This window comes from Hoplias malabaricus, chromosome 12 (assembly GCF_029633855.1).
Source record: "Hoplias malabaricus isolate fHopMal1 chromosome 12, fHopMal1.hap1, whole genome shotgun sequence".
NCBI lineage: Eukaryota > Metazoa > Chordata > Actinopteri > Characiformes > Erythrinidae > Hoplias > Hoplias malabaricus.
In genome coordinates, this window is record NC_089811.1 from 12,112,266 (window position 1) to 12,133,938 (window position 21,673).

Consider the following 21,673-nt stretch of genomic DNA (forward strand, 5'->3'; position numbering starts at 1 on the left):
ATTTGCTTATTCATTCATTCATTTATAGTCTGTAACCGCTTATCCAGTTCAGATCCGGAGCCTACCCGGAATCACTGGGCACAAGGCAGGAACGCCAGACTTTCACAGGCTGAAACACACATTCACTCACACCTACAGCCACTTTTTTGAGTCGCCAATCCACCTACCAACATGTGTTTTTGGACCATGAGAGGAAACCGGAGCACCCAGAGGAAACCCACGTGGACACAAGGAGAACACAAATTTATTTATTATTGTTTATTTCAATGAGAGAGAATGCACATTAAAAATAGACGAGAAAATTAAATGCTAAAAGTTATTTAAAAAATGTCAAAGAAAAATTAATACAAATGTACAATTCAAATTAAACCTGTATTTGAAGCATACATGGGTTGATAAGTACGGTCCTATTGAAGAGTCATAGAGTAAATATATGGCTTTATATATTATTTTTACTTTATAATACAATCTTTAATTCATGGAGTGTAAAGTGCAGTTTGTAAAGCATAAAAAATGTCTTTGTAAGGCTTTATTAATGTTTTTACAAGATTTAAATACAATGTCATAAAGCATTATAGAATTTGTTGTTAAAAAAATTGAACATTTAAAAGGCATTGTTACAAGGTTTTAGTCTTCAATGATTTTGTGAATACGCGTAGAATGTGTTGACTGTGAGTGTAGCTATTTTAAATGGTCACATGGACAGCCTGAATTTTGGGACAGGCAGAAAACCCGTATCAGAGGACTGTAGAGATTTGACCCAAGACTCTTGGGTTGTAAATGTACACAGACTCTCTATGTTAATACATTCTTGAAGGTGATGAGGTAGTCTGGGTACGCTCCTGCATCACAGAACACCACAAAGATTAAAGGATTCTGTAGATCATCCACAGCACAGTCGTGTAAACCAGCTTGTGGATCATTAGGGTCCAGAGGGTCTGGTTCCTTCATCCCTTTCCTACTTTTGCAGGGTTTCCCAGTCACAACTCTGGCTCTGTAGACGTGCTTCAGTCCATCCTCATCTGGCTTTGAATACTGGTCGTTGCAGGAGTACCAGGCTTCTTTGGCGAAGTAGGTTCCGTGACCATGAGAAACAGCTTAAAATAAAAAAGACATGAGAGTTAGGTTTGAACATAGCTTGGAACGAAGAATGCAATTCCCAGGATTAAATGCTACAAAAAAAAAAAAAAAAAAAAAAAAAAAAAAAAAAAACTATAATCAGTTTAGAGATGGTCAATAACGTTCGGAAATGCATGAAAAAGGAGCAGTGACCAGGAGGTTCACCAGACTGCCACTATTTACTCTTTACTTTTACTAGAGTAACCAAACAATAACAAAAGGCCAAATAGAGCCATTTACACAACCAGGATTTGGTCCTGACACATCCAGGATTTGGACTTCTATATTTCCTGATAAACATCCTAGCTGTTATCTAATATGAATATTACTAATATTTCAAAAATATCATTTACCATTTCTCCCCCAGAAACTGCGGTTAAAGCCATTCTTATTGATCTTCTGGCAAATTTCCTTTGTGGTGCCATGGTAGAGGAACTGTTCATTGATCTGCGTTGGATATTTCTTATCCACCTGCTGCTTCAACACACTATAACTCTGCCACAGGCCTTTATTCTGGATTCTGAAAATCTGCACAGAGAAACCACAGGAAACACCACCACAGATTCATCACAAGAACACGAGTAATCACAACTTTCATCATGTTATTTTAAGAAGGGATTGTTAATGGGTTTGATTCGGGTCTTATATGTAATTATACCAGTTAGTTCTGACCCTGCAGTGTGATAAGCTGAGAGACGTTCTAGGATTGGCAATATTGCACAACAATGTCACTTTGACTGAATGTCTTCAGGTATTACTCCGCCACACACACGAGTACCCTAGCGAAGACACCAGCTCTTACAAGACAGCACATAGTTTTGAACACAATAAAGACACAGCTGACTCATTATCCCTTTTCTGATTTGGGCTGATACTTCTTTCCTGACGCCACCTGTTTATTTACAGCTCTGCCACTGTTCTGGTTTAAACAGATACCAGAACTTTTTGAAGTGACGCAGCATTAGCTCACATCAAATCTGGTGCAAACTTGTGCCTGTTTGCTGGATAGCACCAAAATGCAGAACAGAATCAGTCCGAGAAATCATCAACAAGGGCTAAAAGGAATGTGTGAAGGAATGGAACTATTTTACCTTGTGGAATATTGATATTATTATTTTCTGTCTTAATTATCTTAAAACCTAATTGAACTGTGGTTTAATCACAATAATAAATTTGAAGATTTTCTATAATGTGACAGCACTCCTGTATTACTGCTTAAGTACAGAAAAATCTTCTGTAGGTCCAGATAAGTGAGAAATGAAAAGAAAGACCTGGATATTAATTCACTACTTAAAATGTTTAATAAAGACATATTACAGTTAGGAACAGTTTAAAATGAAGACAAATTTAAGTTGTCTGCTCACAAGCGTGACTTGAACAGGATTCACACCGTGATGTTCAATTGACCTCAGAAAATCCGTTGAAATTCTCACAAATTCTTCGGAATCTGGAGTAAGAGGAATCCTTTCCAAATCTTTTCCCTCCATTTTAATCCATGTTGGTGGAGGCTGAATAATAGCTGTGAAACAATAACAAGTTGAAAGATGAAAAATATTTATTCTTTCATTCATTTTCTGTAACAACCTCATCCTAAAATAGACACACACCCTGGACATACCCAGTCACACTATCTAAAGTGCCTGAACAAAGCAGCAAATCTGAAATTATGTACAGAGAGGACTATTTACTGTAGACCTGACCAATAGAAGTGTTTGGTCTCATAAATATGTTTATTTAGCAATAATGTCTGATAAATCACTAAGAGAATATTTAATTTCAATACATACAGTAACTAAACAGTAATATATACTAACAAACAGCAAACAAATTTGTCATGTGTATTATATACTATGTGGTTGCTAAAGTGTTACTAGGCATATCCCAGGTGGTAACAATTTTTAAGATGTTGATTAGCTGCTGTTATCTCAGGCAGTTGGTAAATTGTTGCTGTGGAATCCAAGGTGTTTTCTAAAGTGTTGCTAGGCAGTTGGTATGTTATCCAATGTAATAAGCTGTTGCTAGGTATGCAAAGGTTTGGCTTAGCAGTTATACCAAGTAATTGCTAAGTTGTTGCTAGGCAGTTGCTATGCCATGGTATCTCAAATTGTTGCTGTGGTTGCTTTGGTATTTTGAATGCCAGGATGTCACATGTAATTTCCTGGGTGTTGCTAGTGTATGTGAAACAAACATTTGCATCCCATTCATTCCTACATGAAATAAATAAGTAAACAATCTGTTGCTATGCGCAGATAATATTTTGAATCAAAAAGCTGTATACAAATAGGCTTATTGCAAGTTAAAATATTTTACCTGTCTCAGCGTCACCAATCAGGGTCCTCTTGATCCTGCAGCTCTTTCCCCTACTGTCTTTCCGAGTCCGCTCCTCGAAGTCAACATTGTAAACCTCCCCACCTTCCTCATACGTGAAGATCTCTTTCTTGTGAAAGGCCACTTCCAGTTGGAAGCTAACGCTGGAGTCCAGTGGTACCCAGGCCTCTCCATCAGCCACCTCCCAACACAGGGTTTTGGACAGTTTCCGTTTCTCAAACTCTTGGCTGTACCTCTCTCTGACCACCTGGATAAAGCTACCAATGAGTAGAACTGTATCCAAGACATCGCCCTTTGTCCCAGACAGAGTTAGCTTGTCTGAGGAAGCCACAACTATCTGTACTTGGTTGTTCTTGCCTAGGGAAATTATAGCTTCCTTATCAGCTTCCTGTAGATTGGTTAGGTCACTGGACTGAAAGTCTCTACTGGTGCACTCTTCAAAGATCACGTCATCTAGGACATTTTTTACTTTGGCAAGGTCAGCAGAAGATGTTCCATAGACCTCCACAGTTGTTACAGGGAAAGATCCTGCTGCATCATTGTCCATGGACTGTGGCTCTTTGGCTGGGTTTAGATGTACTTGGTTTTGTTGAGTAGTACTGGTTGCTGTGTAGAGTAAAAGACATGGTAATTATGGCAAAATGGAAAAACCAACAAAAAACTTTAAGCATGCTTCATAGAACCAAGAACCAAGACTCAAAAATTCTGACATAGAACTAAGAAAAGGCAAAACCAAGAAAACCAAGAAACAAAGAACAACTCTTTAAAAGCAAGAGAAGGAACCTCCGATGGAACCAGGTCTCAAAAGAATATCATAATAAAGATCTAATTATCAAAAAGGAAAAAAAAATTAATGGAGCAATATGTATTATATGTACTGTAGCAGGGTGGCACTGTGGCGCAACACGTAGTGTCACAGTCACACAGCTCCAGGGTCTTAGGGTTGTGAGTTCAAGACCCGCTCCAGGTGACTGTGTGGAGTTCAGTGTGTTCTCCCTGTGTCTGCGTGGGTTTCCTCCGGGTGCTCCGGCTTCCTCCCATGGTCCAAAAACACACGTTGGTAGGTGAACTAGCTACTCCAAAGTGTCAATAGGTGTGAGTGAATGTGTGTGTGTGTTGCCCTGTGAAGGACTGGCACCCCCTCCAGGGTGTGTCCCTGCCTTGCTCTCAATGATTCCGGGTAGGCTATGGACCCATTCCAACCCTAAACTGAATAAGTGGTTACAGACAATGAATTAATGTACTGTAATATATAATAAAATGAATAGGGTGTGTCATCAGACATTAAGGAAACACATTAAGTGGAATCAATGTCATTTCAGAGAGCAGTGCTGCAACCAATATGCTGTATATGTGTTGACAAGTTTTCCTTACGGGGCTAAACTGTATTGGTGTTTAATCCAGTGATCCTGACCACTACCAAATACCCATACCATTGCCACACCGTGGCAAAAAAAACCCCTTGCTTTACTTCTAAAAATGTCCATGAGCAGAAACAGGGTAAAATGAGTAGATGTAGAGGTTTTAGAGAAATTATGTACACTTTTTGTGAAAATAGATTATGGCACATTGTTTTTTGCTATTCAGGTCCATAATATGTTGAACTCATTGTGCACCTTTTGTATGTTTACTTGGCAACCTGTCTAGTGACGAGAGACAGAGAGCTCCCTCCTTTGTTTTGAATTTGGAATGCGGCAGCCATTTTAAACAATTGTTTACTGTATTACAGAATGGTTTTGTAAGTATTTAAGGAGGAAACAGCCAACAGAAATTAAAACTCTTACGAGAACAGCTTCTATTATTAATTGGTAGAATTTTGAATAGAACCAAGGGGAACCGGTCACAGATCATATAAAAGAAAAACACTTCCTGAAACCCAGTAGTCCATTTAAATACTTTGATATTTTAAATGTTCTCTGCTGCCCTCACCATATCTTCTGAACTCTTCCTTGACTGCCTCCAGGCCTCCTCTTTTCTCAATGAAGTCAGCAATAACCTTCACAGTTTTCTTGTCTCTAAGTTGTGCCTCGGAGATGCCACATACATCAAACAAGGTCTTTAGTTCTGGGTCCAGAGCATGCACCTGGAATTACAGAGAAATTATAAGAAACTGTAAGAGTTATAAGAAACAACCTTCTCCAGTTATTACAGTGTCCAAAAAGCACAAGAAAAAGCCTTGTGTGTGTAAGTATATAAATAACTGGGTTTTTAAAATACTCACATCTAAAAGACCATGGGCGATGTGCCTGATAAACACATTAATTTAAACACACACACACACACACACACAAACAAAGGATAAATATGATGAATGGAAGCATCCATATCGCTTTGTAGTCCTTGAATGAACCAGTTTGTGCTTCATAGATCATGTCCCCCCACATGGGTTAGTTTAAACAGGTTTAGTGCAGAACATCTGACACTGCTTAACAGAAGTAATCTAATATGAAATTGAAACTTGCCGGAAGTTTTGGGGAATCCCAACATCTTCACTGGTCAGTTTTTTCCTCTTGTTTTTCTTCTTCTGCTTTTTTACGCGCAAGGTATCAGACAAAGCTAGAGCTACACTGCCTGAGAACAAAGGACAAAAAACTCAAATTGAAGCATCACAAATATAGAACATCAGAGAAAGCCCATATGGTCCCAAGACTCACAAGAAAAACCTTCTAAGAACAGTAAGAAAATGACTAAAACAAGAAACGAAGAAGCAACAAACAATTTCCAAAAAAAATGTTTTCTAAAATTCAATAAAAACAATAATCTGTGATTTGATGATTCTTTTGAACATTTATTTAATGACAAAGTACACAAATAATGATTTTCAAAAATTTTTTACTGAACAACTTGATATATAAAAGCACAATGGTAAACACACCTCTGAATGTGTTGCACTTTGCTTTTAATCACACTGTTTAATCATTTGGGAACTGAGGATACCAATGGTTAAAGTGGAATTTTTATTTACTCTTTCTGGCTCAATACAAGGCTTCAGAACTCACCATTCTGAACCCAGACTTTAAAGGCAAGTGTTCCTAATAGAATTATGAAGAAAAACTGAGGTTTTCTCAAAGACTTAAAAAGAAAATCTACCAATTAAAATGAGGAGAGAACATTGACAGGAATTAAAAAGGACAGAATCTCTTGAGAAAGAAACACAAAATACACAGGGCAACCAAGACTCCAATCTTAAGAAAAAAGCCTCCCTAAAAGCAATATGATGCAATACAAGCGGAATAATTACTCCAAAGATATCTCCATCCCTCTGTGGGTCACATATAAAAAAACAATATACACATTATCAGTAATTATTTCACCTGGATTCTGCAGCTCCTCTTTGATGGCCTCCACACCTCCCTTCTTCTGGATGAAGTCATAAATGACTTTAGACACCGCCTTGTCTGTAAGCTGCTCCTTAGTAATTCCACACATGTTAAAGAGCTGCTCCAGATAAGGGTCCAGACTGTCCACCTGGAATTTTGGATGTTGCTGAGTCAGGGTATTATTTACTACTTCACAGATTGCATTTTATACAGCATCAGGAGTATGAGTGTCACAGGGACTGAGATTATGACTGTACAGCAAGTCGGCCAGAAGCCAAGTATAATGTGTTAATGCATAAATGACATTGTAACATTTCAACTTTGAAATGACAGCATGTGATCCCCAATGACTTGTAACATGGAGAATAGAGCTTTTGTTTTTGATACTCTGGGCTAAGCATTGCAAAAACTGCACTATGTAAATTTTGGAGGGGGGTAGGAAACCTTAAACCCCCAGTCCCATGCCCCATTTATTTTAGTACAGCTTGTAAAATAAATTACACTCTGTAACTGCAGGGGGAGCTCAGGAGCAAAAATACCAAACCTTACCTACTGTCTATTTTTACTGTCTGTTCAAGAATATAATCTTAAGAGGACTATATCCATAATGTTAAGAGATATTAAATGACAAGTAGATGCAATATTAAGTGTAACTCACATCAATGCCTTTGTCTGGATCCCAGAGAAGCTGGCCAGCACACCTGAATAAACACACATTATCGGAAGCAGTGTGGAGATGACAAAGTAAGAAAGAAAGTAAGTAAGAAAGGCTGACAAAATAAGTAAATATTTGTTTAGGTCCAAGTTTGAATGTTGTCAGTATTAAAGTGTATTTATTATTAATGAAAAAGCATCACTTCTAGAAATATTGGAACATACTGTAATATACAGTAAGGCACAATTTTTGGAAGCAACATAAACACTGAGGCTGAACAAGAGACTTGAGCAGCTAGTACCACAGAAATACAGCATCTGTGGTTTGGACATGCTGTGTTGACTATAATTACAATGGCACAGAACAAAAAGAAGTCAAATGTAAACGCTGTGAAAAAACAAGTGTGGAACAAGCTCCCAGCAACATTAGAAAAAATATTTGATATTTGATACTGGAGCAAATTACAGTACAATCCTTGTCACTGAACTCTGAGGGTCAAAAATACAAAACAACAACGCTCATTAATTGTAATCATGGTAAAATGCTAAATTAATCGTGATATTGATTTACACTCATATCGCCCAGGACTAGTCCAGATCCTACCTGTAATCATTGGGCTAACCTTTTTGAGTCGCCAATCCTCCTACAAATATGCTCCTAAACTCTAAATTAGCGCTTTATTCGAGGTAGTGGAGCACTGTTTGACACAATATTTGACACTTTGGAAATTTATTACTCCAATTTTTCAAAAAGGACAAATATTTACACACCTAGTAAGTCCATTATTATTTGTTAGAACCTAATATTGCCCAATATGGCTTTATATGCATGTAATTTCTTCGGCAATTTTATGTTGTTAGTATTAGCATAGCATAGTTAGATATTTTAATACTGTAGATTGTATTAATGTAGTTAATACTACTTTGTGCATTTGTGTAGTGTAGTTATAGTTACTGTATTTTGTATAAAATACTAGTGTAGGTTTTTAGTGTATGTTTAGTTAGTATTTGTGAAGTTTATTCTGTATAGTGTATGTATTATTACTGCAGTAATATCATTCTCATTAGTACATGCGATAAAAAATGATTAGATTATATAATAAATATTATAACACTCACTTTATTGATTCCTGGTTTTCTTCCACACTGGTCCCTTCATCACATGCATCCCCATCGCCATTAAATCTAAACCCACTCTCCTGATGTAGAGATAAAAATGACTTGTTGCATTACATTTTTCCACTACTAGTGTAGAGATCATAACAAATACAAAGCATTTGTGGTTGCACTGAGGAGCACAGGAAGTGTTCCTGTGCCCATGCAGTGATTTCAGGTACAGAATCATGCCCCTTTTGAATGCATTGCAATCCAAGGGCCCATTCATATAGGGAATCCTCCAGATTCTCTGAACTGTTCAATTATATTCTGTTTAATTATGTATTTTGAGAGAAAATTATTTGTGACTTGTTACATTTTTTTACAGTTTTGCACAGAGCAGTGAAGCACTACCCAGGTTTTCTTTAGACAGTTGTATCAAGGAAGCACTTGTTTTGGGTTTTTTTTGCACAGCTTCACTTTTGTGTCCAGAGATTTGTTCTGTTACCAGAGAGACATATTCTGCAATTTAAAAAAAAATTATAATAATATATATATATATACCTGGCGTTGTGCAGCCCAAGTTTTGAATCCTTGCTGGAATTCTTTCAGGACATCATCCCGGTCAATAACCACAAAGATGTGTTTCAGCACAGTGAATAAATGCTGAGAAATATGATCTTCAAATGCCTGCATCATGGCATGGACAACTTCCCCACATTTAAGGCCGCATCCACCTTAAGCAGAATGAGATTTGAATACGGGATCAATTCAACATTTATTCAAAATATATGCAGAGACTTTTAATATGGCTGAACGGCATCATATGTTTAAAGCAATGTTTCAAAATCTAGTCAGAGGTAGGAGCTGTCAAAGCAGCAAAAGGACACATATGATCTATTAATACCCTTGATAGCCAAACCGGTGTGCCTTCATACCAGTGCCAACAGCAGGGAAGGAAACGGTGCTGATTTTCAGATGCTCACATCGTTCCAAGACTTTCTTCACCCGTGACCTGGCCTCAGCAGTGGTGTAGGGTCCCCTCATGTGGATGACATACTTACACAGCAGTTTTCCACCACTGGTCAATGCAGTTGTGTCTCTTTCAAGTGAACCTTTTACACAGGTGAAAGTTTGGGCACATTATGCAGTGTGAAACATACTGAAAAAAAGCCTAGTGCAAAAATATTTCAGACACCGAGCGGCAATTTCTGGGACCCAAGTCACTTCTGCATTTAGCATATTATATGTGATACGCTGAATGAATAAAATTTTTATGGTTCTGTTTGGGATTCACAGAGGGTCAGATTAGAATATGAAGGCCTTGTCATAAGTGCTTCAATTCTGCAGGACAGTGCCCCGTCCATGGTTTGCCTTGCATCCAGCGGTTCTGGGTAGGCTCAAGACCCACCATGACCCTGAACTGAATGAGGTTTACAGACAGTGAATGATTGAATGAATTAACAAGTTAATGTATGAATATATTCACATATATATAGTTCCATTCACTTCCAACAATCCTCCCAACAAAGCTTTTTTTTTTTTTTTTGTCAATGGGTGTAAATGCAAGACTGGCATCCGAACTTTGCATAGCAGTTAAGGATGCCCTTGAAATTATAATAATAATAATGCTAGACTTCTAAGATTACCTGATCAAACACTAAAAAGATGTTGATCAAAGTGTTGACCTTTTAAGGCAGGTAAAACTCAAGGGTTGCTTTGTGAAGACTGTCCACACTTACCATGTATCCGGATCTCCTTTAAAACAGAGGGTCCAGCTGCTTTCAATATGGCCTGTGAGACACCTGTAAGTATATAAGCTTGATGTTGTAGGGGAAACTTGTTGTTTGATCATATAAATATATTCATATGTGTGCAATGGAATCTTTCATTAACTACAATCTTTCTGTTGTTTGTGTGTGTGTTGCAATGTATTCTAGTCTTTTGGGGCTCTTTACTGCTTTTGGGGGAGACAAGGCTACAGAAGTAAAGGTATAAAAATGGACCACTTTGCAGCACAGGGAGAATAGCTCTCAGATTTGGGGTAATTCTTCTGCAGAAGAAATAAAAGACTCCTCTTCACATTAAAGCTGACTATTGCACAGTTTCAATAAAAATAATCTTTTAAGATGTAATTTCTTTCCAGATCTTCAACAAATATTTTCCCATCTCTAGGCATGAATTAACATAATGCAGCTATGCAAGTATATGTCCAAATGTTTGTAGACACCTGTTTATCCACTTCTCCTTACCCCTTCTTTGCTGCAGAAACAGCTACTACTTTTCTGAGAAGACTGAATATTTTATGCTGAAACACTGCTGTGAGGTTTTGATGGCTGCCATAGCTGTATTATGTTGATGCTGAATGATCAGTTTATGATCACAAACACCTCTAGAGAACCCAGTTCCACAGCCCAATGTTGAGGAACTCTATCCCATTTTGTCAACAATGAGCAGTGAACATTATGACCTTTGACTTATGATCTTTTTTTTTTCTACTGAGATCATAGAAGCTGTATGCATGAAATGCCTGACATTATAAAAGGTGTCTACAAAAAAGTACCTAATACAAGAAACTGACCTTTTTGCGAGTCCATTTCTCTGTTAGTTGTGTTCACAATGATGTCTACATTTTCCATGGTAATGTCCCCTTTCTTGATCTCAATTCTGACACCTCTGATTTCAACTGTTTGTTGGGATAAGCAAAAATATGAATGATAAATTCAGGTAGTTCAGACATGTTACAGCAGGTCAATTTGTGGTTTTTAACATAAACATCTCAAACCTTGATTTGTATGTGTTGCTATGGTTCGTGGGAGGGACTGATGAAGAGGCAAAAAGAAAATATGATATTAAATATATAAAGAAATTTCAACAGCAAAAATTTACTTATTTATCAAAGTGATATTTTTTATGTTTACAAACATTCATTCGTGCATTCATATCCTGTCCAGTGTTGCAGTATTATATTTACAATTCTTGAAAATGCAAAGTGCAAAGCCCACATGAGATGCAGAACAAGATTCATTTGTAGATCTCAATATGGCCATGAGGAAATCAGTAAAACAAGGAAAAGTCACAACATTTCATTACCTGACTTATGATGACTTTGAATTAAAACAAACCTCTCTGTTCCTCTCCTTGAAATAATCCCGAAAGGCCTCCCAAGTGATCTGATCATAGGCAAGCACAGTTATCTCTTTAAGAGAAGATGAATTTAAGATTAAATGGCTCTCCAGTCCAGTGAAGAAGGCTCTGATACAGTCATATGGTGATATTCCACCTTGTCCTGCAAATGGATATGTTTCCATTATTTGTAATCTGAACTGGCAGAATGCAACCAGTCAGTCATATTCCATTCCATTCATTAAATAGAAAGGCTAACATTTTAGGTGGGACTCTAATATTTCACCTGTTTTATTTATTGTACACAAACTGTATTATTTCAATTCTGAGCATAAAAGCAGCATGTGAAAGCACATCATTCACTTAGAATCCATTGTAGACTTGTTTGTCTGTATGTCCTTTGACTCCCTTAAGGTTGATTCTTTAGGCAATAGAGTAATGGAGATGATTAGCAGCAGTTTCGCAAAGAATAGGAAGGTGGCCGGATGTCGCTAAAGAAAGTGTTTTATCTTTAAAGCAATGAAATATCTACCCATACCATATATACTGACAGATTATGGTCTCACCGGTGCCGAAGGCAGGGGCAGCCACTGTTGCTACTTTCTTGCTTTCACATAGATTCAGGACCTTCCTGAAGGAAGTTGTAATATCTACAGCTGTAATGGGCCCAAACATATGAGCAATATGTTTACAGGAAAGGTTTCCACCCCCAGTTAAAATCACATTATCTGGTCGTGGATCTGTTGAAAATAAAAACAGCCTTCATAAATTCACATGTAAAACACTGAAACATTGCTGCATATGATAGGGTTCGACCATATGAATTTTTCTGCAGTCATATACTGATATTAGTTTTACTTAGTCCTGGATTAATTTGTAGATCTGGAGCCCAATATCCCACAAACTGTGAAACATAACCACCCATAACCATATTTTTGGGCTGCACAACTCAGAAAACAAGGGACAAAAGGAACCGTTTTATACATAAAGTACATTTGTACAGACTTTAGGATTGTCCCGCCTCTTTGTATGAGTTTCTTCAATCACAGTGCTAGACCCATGTACATTTGTGCTCTCATTAATATTTAAAGGTACAGGCACTGAAACAGGCCATTCTGAACAGTGCTGTTTAGACAGAAGGCGAACGGTTCTTGTGGTGTTTTGACTGAAGCAGGTCTGGGATGTTTAATTAAGACTCCAGGACCGTGTTAACTTTTATAAACTGAGGAAAATACATTAACAAATTTAATTTGACAAGTGCTTCCAAAGTACTTAAAAAATGACACTTTTGATATAAAAGAGTATTTTAATGGCTCATTGAGTTTAGGGAAGTATATAGAATTTAACACAATTACCATGTGCTTTGTATTCATTCACAATGGACTCTCCTGCTGCTGTGAAGATTGCTCCTGAAACCCCTGTTCAAAAAAGATACACATTATAATTGCACAGTAACATATTTTAGGACATATAAAACATGAAATTCAAGTCATATAACATTGTCAAATTCATCCTCAGATTATCTCGTCCTAATTTAAGCACTAGAAAAGAACAATTTCACTCAGGGATCAATAAATCTCTCCCTCTCTCTCTTATATATATATATATATGGTTGCTAAGTAATGGATCCTTTTACAATGTAGCTAACTAAATTTAAACTTTTGCTCATTAAAGCAAAAATTAAATACTTTAGAAAACGTAACTGAAGCTTGGTTTTAAAACACCGTAGATCACATCATTTCCATATTTTGTGATTCTATGGAAGTTTTAAAAATCAGCCATTTTGACTCACCAATCTGGAGGTTTAAATCTCTGTTGTTGGAATTAACGATAACGTCAGCAGTTTCTTTGGTAATGTCTCCTTTTCTGAGAAATACTTGCACTCCACGAACAAGCACTTTATCCCATTAATATAAAAAATGAATGTGAATGATATGTTATTTGGTAATTCTTTTTAGGCTTTATTTAAATAACAAAAATAAAATGTTTCTAATATTTGCACGGAATAACATGTAACTTTTGTTAATACAAACCATTTTGAACATTGATGCCTGCATCACGCTCCAAAAAACATGGGACAGTGCACAATAAGAGTGAAAATTTTACAGAAAAATAATTTTATACTATTTTGTAGCATTACACTACAAGCAGGTGCATATAAAATGTACAGGGTGAGTCAAAAGTCACAGGACACCCTTTTATCTGAATGCCCCAGCAAGAAATGCGTGAGGGGGGCACATTTTTTAAGCTATGTCCGGAAAATGGCCATCTTGTAAGCTACCATATTGAATCAAGGGCAAGTTTTCCAATGAGAAGGTGGTCATGTAGCATATTCAAGAACTTTTGACTGACCCTGTATGTGCATTCATGGAAGACTTTAAGCAAAACAGGTTTGTTGCTGATCACTTTATGCCAAACTTCATGACAGAATTTTCATATGTTTCAAATAAACCTTTCTTAGATGTATAATATTTTATCTTCTACCATAGATAATATTGTGAATAGGTTCAGAAAATCTAAAGAAATATCAGTTTATGCAGGGTAAGTCATGAAGTGTACCAGGAACATGGGAAGAAACAAACATAACAAAACATGGAGCATGAACGAAATGCACAAAAAGAACAACGAGTAGGAATGAACACGGCAAGGATCACACCAAATAAGCGACAAGGACAGACTAACATGAGAGGGCTTATATATGTAAACAAGACTGGAAACACATGTGAATACTTATGGATCAGGGGTGAGTGGTGTGGTTAGGAACAGAGAGAGGCAGGGAAATCAGAACTGAACATGACGAAGGACAAGAACAAAGGAGAACAACTACAGACCATGACAATCCTGGTGTGGAATGAGTTTGACCTTTATGTACACATAATATCCATGCTGGAAGTTAACCCTCACATTAGTTTGTGACCAAAATATATCAATATGAAATTACCTGATGTGTCTACATTAGGTTTAGGATCCAGATTTTGTCTGCTGACCTGAGGTGGACTAGTTGTAGATGTGGTTGCATTAGGAAAACCCTAAAGTCCAGGATAAACAGCCATTAAACAAACATTCAGCTTTAGAGAAACAGAAACATGCACACCATGCTGTTCAAAAATTGGTTTATGCTTTACACTGCATATAATTTTTGCACCCATATGAGCAGTTTTAGTCACAGATTAAAAGCTGGCCTCCAGAGTGAGTGATGCAACCAAGAAGAGTTAAAAATGTGGGTTTTTCACAATCCTCTGTGGAACCGATATAAGTTAATAGGCTATACAGGCATCCCACCCTGGTTTCAATAATAGCCTATATACACCCAACGCAGGAAGCCCAGGTTCAACCCATGCAACCACACTAAGGTGTGCTGCCTATGGTGCAATTTCCATTCTTGTTGAATGACTTGCTTTAAATTTTTAGAGAAGGGACTTTTCTCCACACCTGCTAAGTGGAATTGTGGAAATTAGTTTCATTTTCTGTTTCTAGCAATCCAAGTAATGGCAAACAAGTTTAACATTCATTCACCTCTATAGGGAGGTAGGTGCATAGTTTTGAGGACACCAGCAATTGTTTTGAAAATGAAATGTTTTTCATGTTTGTGAATTTTCTTCTCCCAGAATTGAGTGGGACTTTCCCCTATCTTGTAATGGGATCTCTCTATATAAGCTTCTATTGAAAAAACAATTAAACAAGGAATTCAAAGTAATTCATTGTTGTTGTTGTATGTTTCTATGACTGCATTTTGAATAGACTTAAAATAATAATAAAAAAAATACCTACCAGTTTAGCTACAAGGATGTTCAACTCCTCGGCCACAGTCACGTCAGAATCAACCACAGATATGTTCTTCACATTCCTCTGTGTACCTTTATTGGCGCAGACAAAATCCAAGATTGCTTCTCTGATTGCAGTACAACTTTCTTGAATGGAAAATTCAAAAATTCCACCACCTACTACAGGCATAGCTACAGAGGCACTATCCGAATGTTCTGCTTTCTGAAGAATGTCAAAGACAGTTGACTTCAAGTAGTGAAGGCCCAGGGATTGGGAACTTTTGGGCAATACAGAATAGATAAGTGTCTTTGCCTGAAGATTTCCAGGATTACTTAGAATGATATCCCCAGCAAGTAAAGTCTGTTTTTCTTCCTGGAGTTTGTTGCATACCTCTTGAATCTTAGAACCTCCAACTTCCAGGAACTTTAGGGCAGTCGGGTTGTCAAAAGCCAGGTTTGTTGACATCGGACACACTAGTGTATCAGCAGTGTACTCATGCAAGTCTCCATGGGCAATTGTTAGAGTGGTGCAGCTGTCTATCTTGTGTTGAAACATTCTGGCAGAACCACACTTGCTCTGTTGGCTGAAATACAGTTTGCAGTTCCACTCCTTGGCTTTAGCCTTAACATTGGATTCATTCTTCTCAAGCACTTTTGACTCACCAGGTTTGGAATATGTCAGCTTCTCTATGACAATAGTAGATAGCTGTTTTTGTACCAATACAATAGCATCTTTGATCTTGTCTTCTGTTGTTGTAATCATCAGATAAGGAGCACCATGTGGGTCACAGCAGTGGGTCAAGATTATCCCAAGGTTCATGATTTCTGGAATCTTTGACAAGTTCAAGAAAGACTCAATGAACTCCATTTCTTGCACAGATCTGAGGGGAATCTTTTCCACAGAGTTCCCATGAACCACAGGGTATATAGGGTCTCTGTCCCTGCTTAAATTTGCAATTGTTCCTTTTACAAGATTCTTGATCTTGTCAAGAAGGGCATGGACCACCTCTGTTTGGCCAACTATTACAACTTTTGAATCTGTTTTCCTGAAAATTATATCTGCCTCAGGACTTCTGAGTGCAAGGCAAGTATTTTCGACAGTTTTCCAAACCTCAACCTCAACTGCAACATCAACTGACTTGTAATTTTGGAAAAATGTTTGAGCTGTTATCCTTGCGTTGCTCTCCCAAGTCGGTCCAATACGCAAAGCAGCCAAAGAATCTTTGTCCACAGCCATCTCCAAAATTAACTTCCTTGGAATGTCAGCCTTGTCAAAAGTGACACTCACATTATTTATTTGAAGTTGACTCAGAAGGTCATTTCTGCACTGTTCACTGTTTTCTATGAAATTAAAGACCTCTGTGTCAACAGGGACGGTAATGTTTGTAGGTATTCCTGACAAAGTAGGTGTCTCTCCAGTCAGAGCCAACTGGAGACTTGAGTAAAACAATAGGACGGTAAGATCTTCACCACAAAGGTGATGCTTCTGTTCCACCACTCGATATGCAGCTGGAAAACAAAAGGTTTAAGGATATAGGTGCTTAACATATTCAAATTAAAAGTTGTTTTTCTATATTTTGGGTTCATGCCTTTTATGAGCACGGTCACTCTCACCGGACATTATCCTTGTAACAGTAATGCTGCTTTTTCATTTCTAAGAGTTTTTTTTTGTGTGTGTGTGTGTGTTATCAAAGTCTGTTGCCTCATATTTTCATTCTAATTTGTATTACACATACTCTAGTTTTTCACCAATGGTCAGGATCAGTATTTAACATGGCACAAGTTTGTAGATCTACCTTTGAAAATTACTCTTTGTAGAACTACTAACAGAGATACATACACACTTACCATGAAAATCCTTAAAGACTATGACCACACTCTTTTGTTGGCTGATCCAGGATATAGATTTTATATCTCCTCCTCCACTTCTCATACGGTTGCTAAAATGATCTCTGAGTGAGTCTTCTTTAACCTGAACCATGTCCACCTGGACCAGGACTGAATCTGTTAGCTCGAGCTGGGATGCACTAATGTCCATTCCCTGTGGTCTCCTTGAGGTGCATTTACTGAAGAAGTTGTTGATATCTAGGAAAGTGATTCTTATGATTAAAATAAACCTTCCTAAAACCATCCTTTGATAATCAATGTAGCAATTCCTGGTATTGGACATGGAAGCACACAAAAAGATTCATTCAGGGATGGGTATCCTCCAGTCCACAAAATACATACAGCCTTCTGCTCCACTGTAAATATCCTGCCAGATATTTACTAGAGTTTTATTTGCTGTATATTTCAGCTTTACGCCAAAGCTATTTACGGCTATGCAAATAAGCTGAGCATGGACCAGTCGACTGTGAGAACCATGACTGCAGTTTCATTCAATAGCCGTGTATCTGGTTTCTAGCATCAGCTGGGTCTAGTTTGTAAAATAGCTAAACAAATGAGGATGTCTTTAACAAAAAGTAAACACTGCTGAAGTAAAAGGAAAGGCAGTATGCTTGTGGATATTTTGTGAAAATTTGTGGAGATTCTAACAGGATTTACACTGAACTCACAAATATCATCTTTAAAGGTGACCACAATTCTGCCATCACCCAGAAGCTCCCAGGTGTGCTTTGCCTTCTCGCTGCAGCTGGTAATGAAGAGTGAGACTAATTTGCATTTGCATATAGGTTTGAATCCAGTTAAGATGAAGCGACGAAGGTCCAGCTTCTCAGACACACTTCCTTCTTTATACTCCTCCACCGAAAAACCAAATTCATGGTCCTTCACAGCAAGAATTTTTAACATATCTAAAAAGTAGTGTCAAATAATTAGTATTGATTTACCAATTGTGTATAAAAAAAGTAATATATTTATATATATATCCCACCTGAGTGATTTTTAAAGTTTAGGATCCAGTTGTCTTCTTCATGTTTTTGGATATCAAATTGATCTGAGAACTGCTCAAAATATAAAATAAGAGTATCTTCATCCATGGATTCACTGCTGCTGACAAGAAGGCTTTGACATCTGCTCTCTGCTTCATTCTCTAATGCAGAAAAATCACAGTGTCACTTATTTGGAGAACATTCTTTTTTTAATGTGATTTTTTTTTACTCTGTGATCATTTATTATTTTTATATACTTTCAGTTATATGCAACACTAAAAATAAGAATAATTAAAATGTGATGTATATAATGAATGAACCAGTCACAAAATGGTGCTTTTCCACTGCAAGGTACCTAACTGTACTTGACTCTACTTGGTCCCTGATTCTTTTTCCAATACCACAGCTCCCTCCACAAAAAGTAGATGGTGATGTCACAAAACACCATCTCTAATGGGAACAGTGGGCTTTGCAAACCACATAATCAGCAGTGGTAATTTTGTGATGTTTACTCATCTTATATAAGTGTTATGTTTTTGGGATTGAACACAGTTCCACTCATCAGTTCAGACAGAATATTATCAGTTTTTGTTACTTGTTGCACTATCCAGCACATGTTGGATTTTGTCATTGGCCACAGATCCAAAGAGAATTTGCATAGGAGCGTTTGAGATTTTTCAAATGCTTAGTTTGTGCTGGGTGTCTGTATTTCTTCATGATTTAAATGTCTCTCTGGCCAGTCAGCACCCTGCAAGATTCACACATCACATTAAGTCCTTACTCAGATCACTTGGACTGAATAAGTACCCAGTTCCAGGTAACGGAAAAGCAACAAAGCAGAGTAAAACCAAATCAAGTTGTGTAGGGACCATGCAGTTGAAAAGTGCTATGTCAGTATAATAGCTGCAGTATAATCACATGAAGAAAAATTACTGACTGCTCCTGAATGTACATAGAGACTAGGCTTTTAATGAATAAAACATTATTACCTTTAAGAACTTCAGTAACCGACTTTTTCATCAATGCATTTTCACCAAAAGAAAAGAAAATTGCAAGAAAATTACAATTGTAAGACACTGAAATGAAAATACTATGCATGACTTCACTTAATCCATATTTTGAAAACTCAAAATAGTCAAATATACATCTAAAGACAAACAGAACCTTGTTATCATGTGTTGTAATATCAAGAATATAAATAAGGTGTTTTTCCATCCTTGATGAATAAACAGACTCTTCTCTTGTAAAAAGGCGTTACACCACATAGTGAAACATTTCAGTGAGAATATCATGATATTCAGCCACAAGAGCATTAGCAAAGTCATGGAGCGATGTTGGTATATTGGTTCTTGATCACAAACATCATTTCAAATAATACCAAAGCTATTAGAGTTGGCTGCATTACTCCAGAGAACATTGATTGGGGTTTGGGATGTAATGGGCATGCAAGTGTATCAACCAACTTTAAGATAAACAGGATATTATTTGTAAAATATTTTCAAAATACAATTTTAAATGATTTAGAAAGTTTAATTTCAATATTCTACTTTCTGTATTTTCTTTAAAAAATACAATTCAGGTTTTAATCAGCCTTTAAAACCTGATACATCTTATCTAAAATTTCCAGGAATACTTCCTTATTATGCAAGTTACACAACAGACATATCTTAGATGAAATGACATATGATAAGAGGGTTTAATACTTTCAGTTCATTAGTAAGTGTTCATCTATGTTCCACACAAGGTCAAGAAATACAAACAGTGGGTTTAGGACCTGTAGGATTTTTCAAACTGTTCAACTGTGAAAACGAAAGTGAAATTAAAGTCACCTGTGAAGCAGCTGCTGGCAAATGTTGACTGTATCTGGGTCTGACAGGTGGTTTCACCTTTTTATCACAGACATTTTCGCCTTCCTGGACTTTTACTGTCAGCTGAACCACTCCTAAATGTCTGAAATCCAGGTGATGGGCCCTAGCGAGGACGTTCTGAACATCTGTAGTTGAAAAAAAATCTAACTATTGCAGATGTTCTGAACTAATGTACAAATTAATAAAATCCAAGAAACTGTCATAAACTGTTATACATGTACACACACATGCATTGTCTTAAAGGTGTTAGGATTTTAAGGTGGACATTATGTCTGATCTCACCTCCTTCATTCTGATAAACAAGTAGAGCCTTCCTTTTGTCTTGGGCATCCTCCAGAATCCTCACAGCTTCTGCTCCAGACCTCTTCTTGTTTTTGAAGTACAGCTCTAACTTGGCAATAACAAAGTCTAAATCATCTGGAAGACCCTCCAGGACCACAGTTCTCTCATCCATGAGGGATGTGCTCCAATTCAACACTCCACAAGTCTATAAGTCAACAGAAGAAACACTGTGACTGAGGCATTCACTAAATAAACTTTGGACCTGTCGATGTGTTGGTTTACAGTAGATTGACACGGACACTCAATCCCATAATCCACAGTTCGCACACTGTGGGAAAACAGATATTGTGTTATCTGTTGCACCTGAAATCAGCTCAAGCTCCGCCCACAAGCTCCACATTGATTGGGCAGTATTCCCCCACATTCTGCGCTTGGATTGGCAACTGAGGAGCGAACTTTTTTTTTTTTAATGAAGATATGTAATAAAATAATTTTGGGAGTAGGACCACGCCCAAACTCCTCCTCTCAGCCATATATATATATATATACACACACACAACCCGTCTCTCTCCACTGTTGTCTCGTTCCGGCTCCATACGCATTCATAGGCCGCTCTTAACACAGAGACACAGGGAGAACACACCAACTCCTCACAGACAGTCACCCGGAGCGGGAATCGATCCCACAACCTCCAGGTCCCTGGAGCTGTGTGACTGCGACACTACCTGCTGCGCCACCGTGACACCCCCTAATTGTTAAACTGATCATTCAATAAATTCAATTTATTGTCACATACAAAGTTATGCAAGTACAACATTGCAGCGAAATGATTTATTATTATTAATATAGATATTTTGCTGTGGCATAAAGGTGTGAGGAGTATGACTGGGACCAAGGTTTGCTGGTACCACCCCCTGGAGCAACAAGAAAAGTGTGCCAGAGAGTAACCAGAGAGACCATGCTTTCTCCTTCTCCAAGCTGAGGTGGCAGGCTACAGTTCTGAATGTGTGTGTTCACTGTTCCTAATCACTAGTGTGTGTGTGTGTCTGTATGTTTGCGCGTTCGCTGCAATTAATGGGTCTCCGGTAACGCTTTTTTACATTACAAAACTGTCACTATACTGACACCTGGTGGCCTAGATGTATCAGAGATTCTGTATTTAACCTATTTTACACATGACACTGCCCAGGAAAACAAAGCAAAGAGTTTCAGGAATAAATGATTACATATTCAAATACGTTTGGCCA

At 37.5% G+C, this 21,673-nt stretch overlaps 1 protein-coding gene across 1 annotated transcript; it reads right to left on the reverse strand.

Moving 5' to 3' along the window:
* Positions 1–313: 313 nt before the first annotated feature.
* LOC136663962 (protein mono-ADP-ribosyltransferase PARP14-like) lies at positions 314–20,642 on the reverse strand. Its single transcript, XM_066640941.1, has 27 exons — positions 20,427–20,642; positions 20,106–20,269; positions 19,266–19,287; positions 18,279–18,437; positions 17,962–18,198; positions 17,255–17,491; positions 15,414–16,915; positions 14,584–14,671; positions 13,435–13,539; positions 12,998–13,060; positions 12,209–12,382; positions 11,642–11,805; positions 11,302–11,338; positions 11,098–11,202; positions 10,259–10,321; positions 9,455–9,631; positions 9,081–9,253; positions 8,541–8,620; positions 7,426–7,468; positions 6,762–6,915; positions 5,910–6,018; positions 5,669–5,693; positions 5,377–5,530; positions 3,430–4,053; positions 2,484–2,638; positions 1,473–1,647; positions 314–1,097 (listed from the first exon to the last, which is right to left on the reverse strand). Exons 1-27 carry the CDS (start codon positions 20,596–20,598, stop codon positions 796–798), a joined length of 5,463 nt encoding a protein of 1,820 aa, XP_066497038.1. The 5' UTR covers positions 20,599–20,642; the 3' UTR covers positions 314–795.
* Between the last annotated feature and the right edge of the window lie 1,031 nt (positions 20,643–21,673).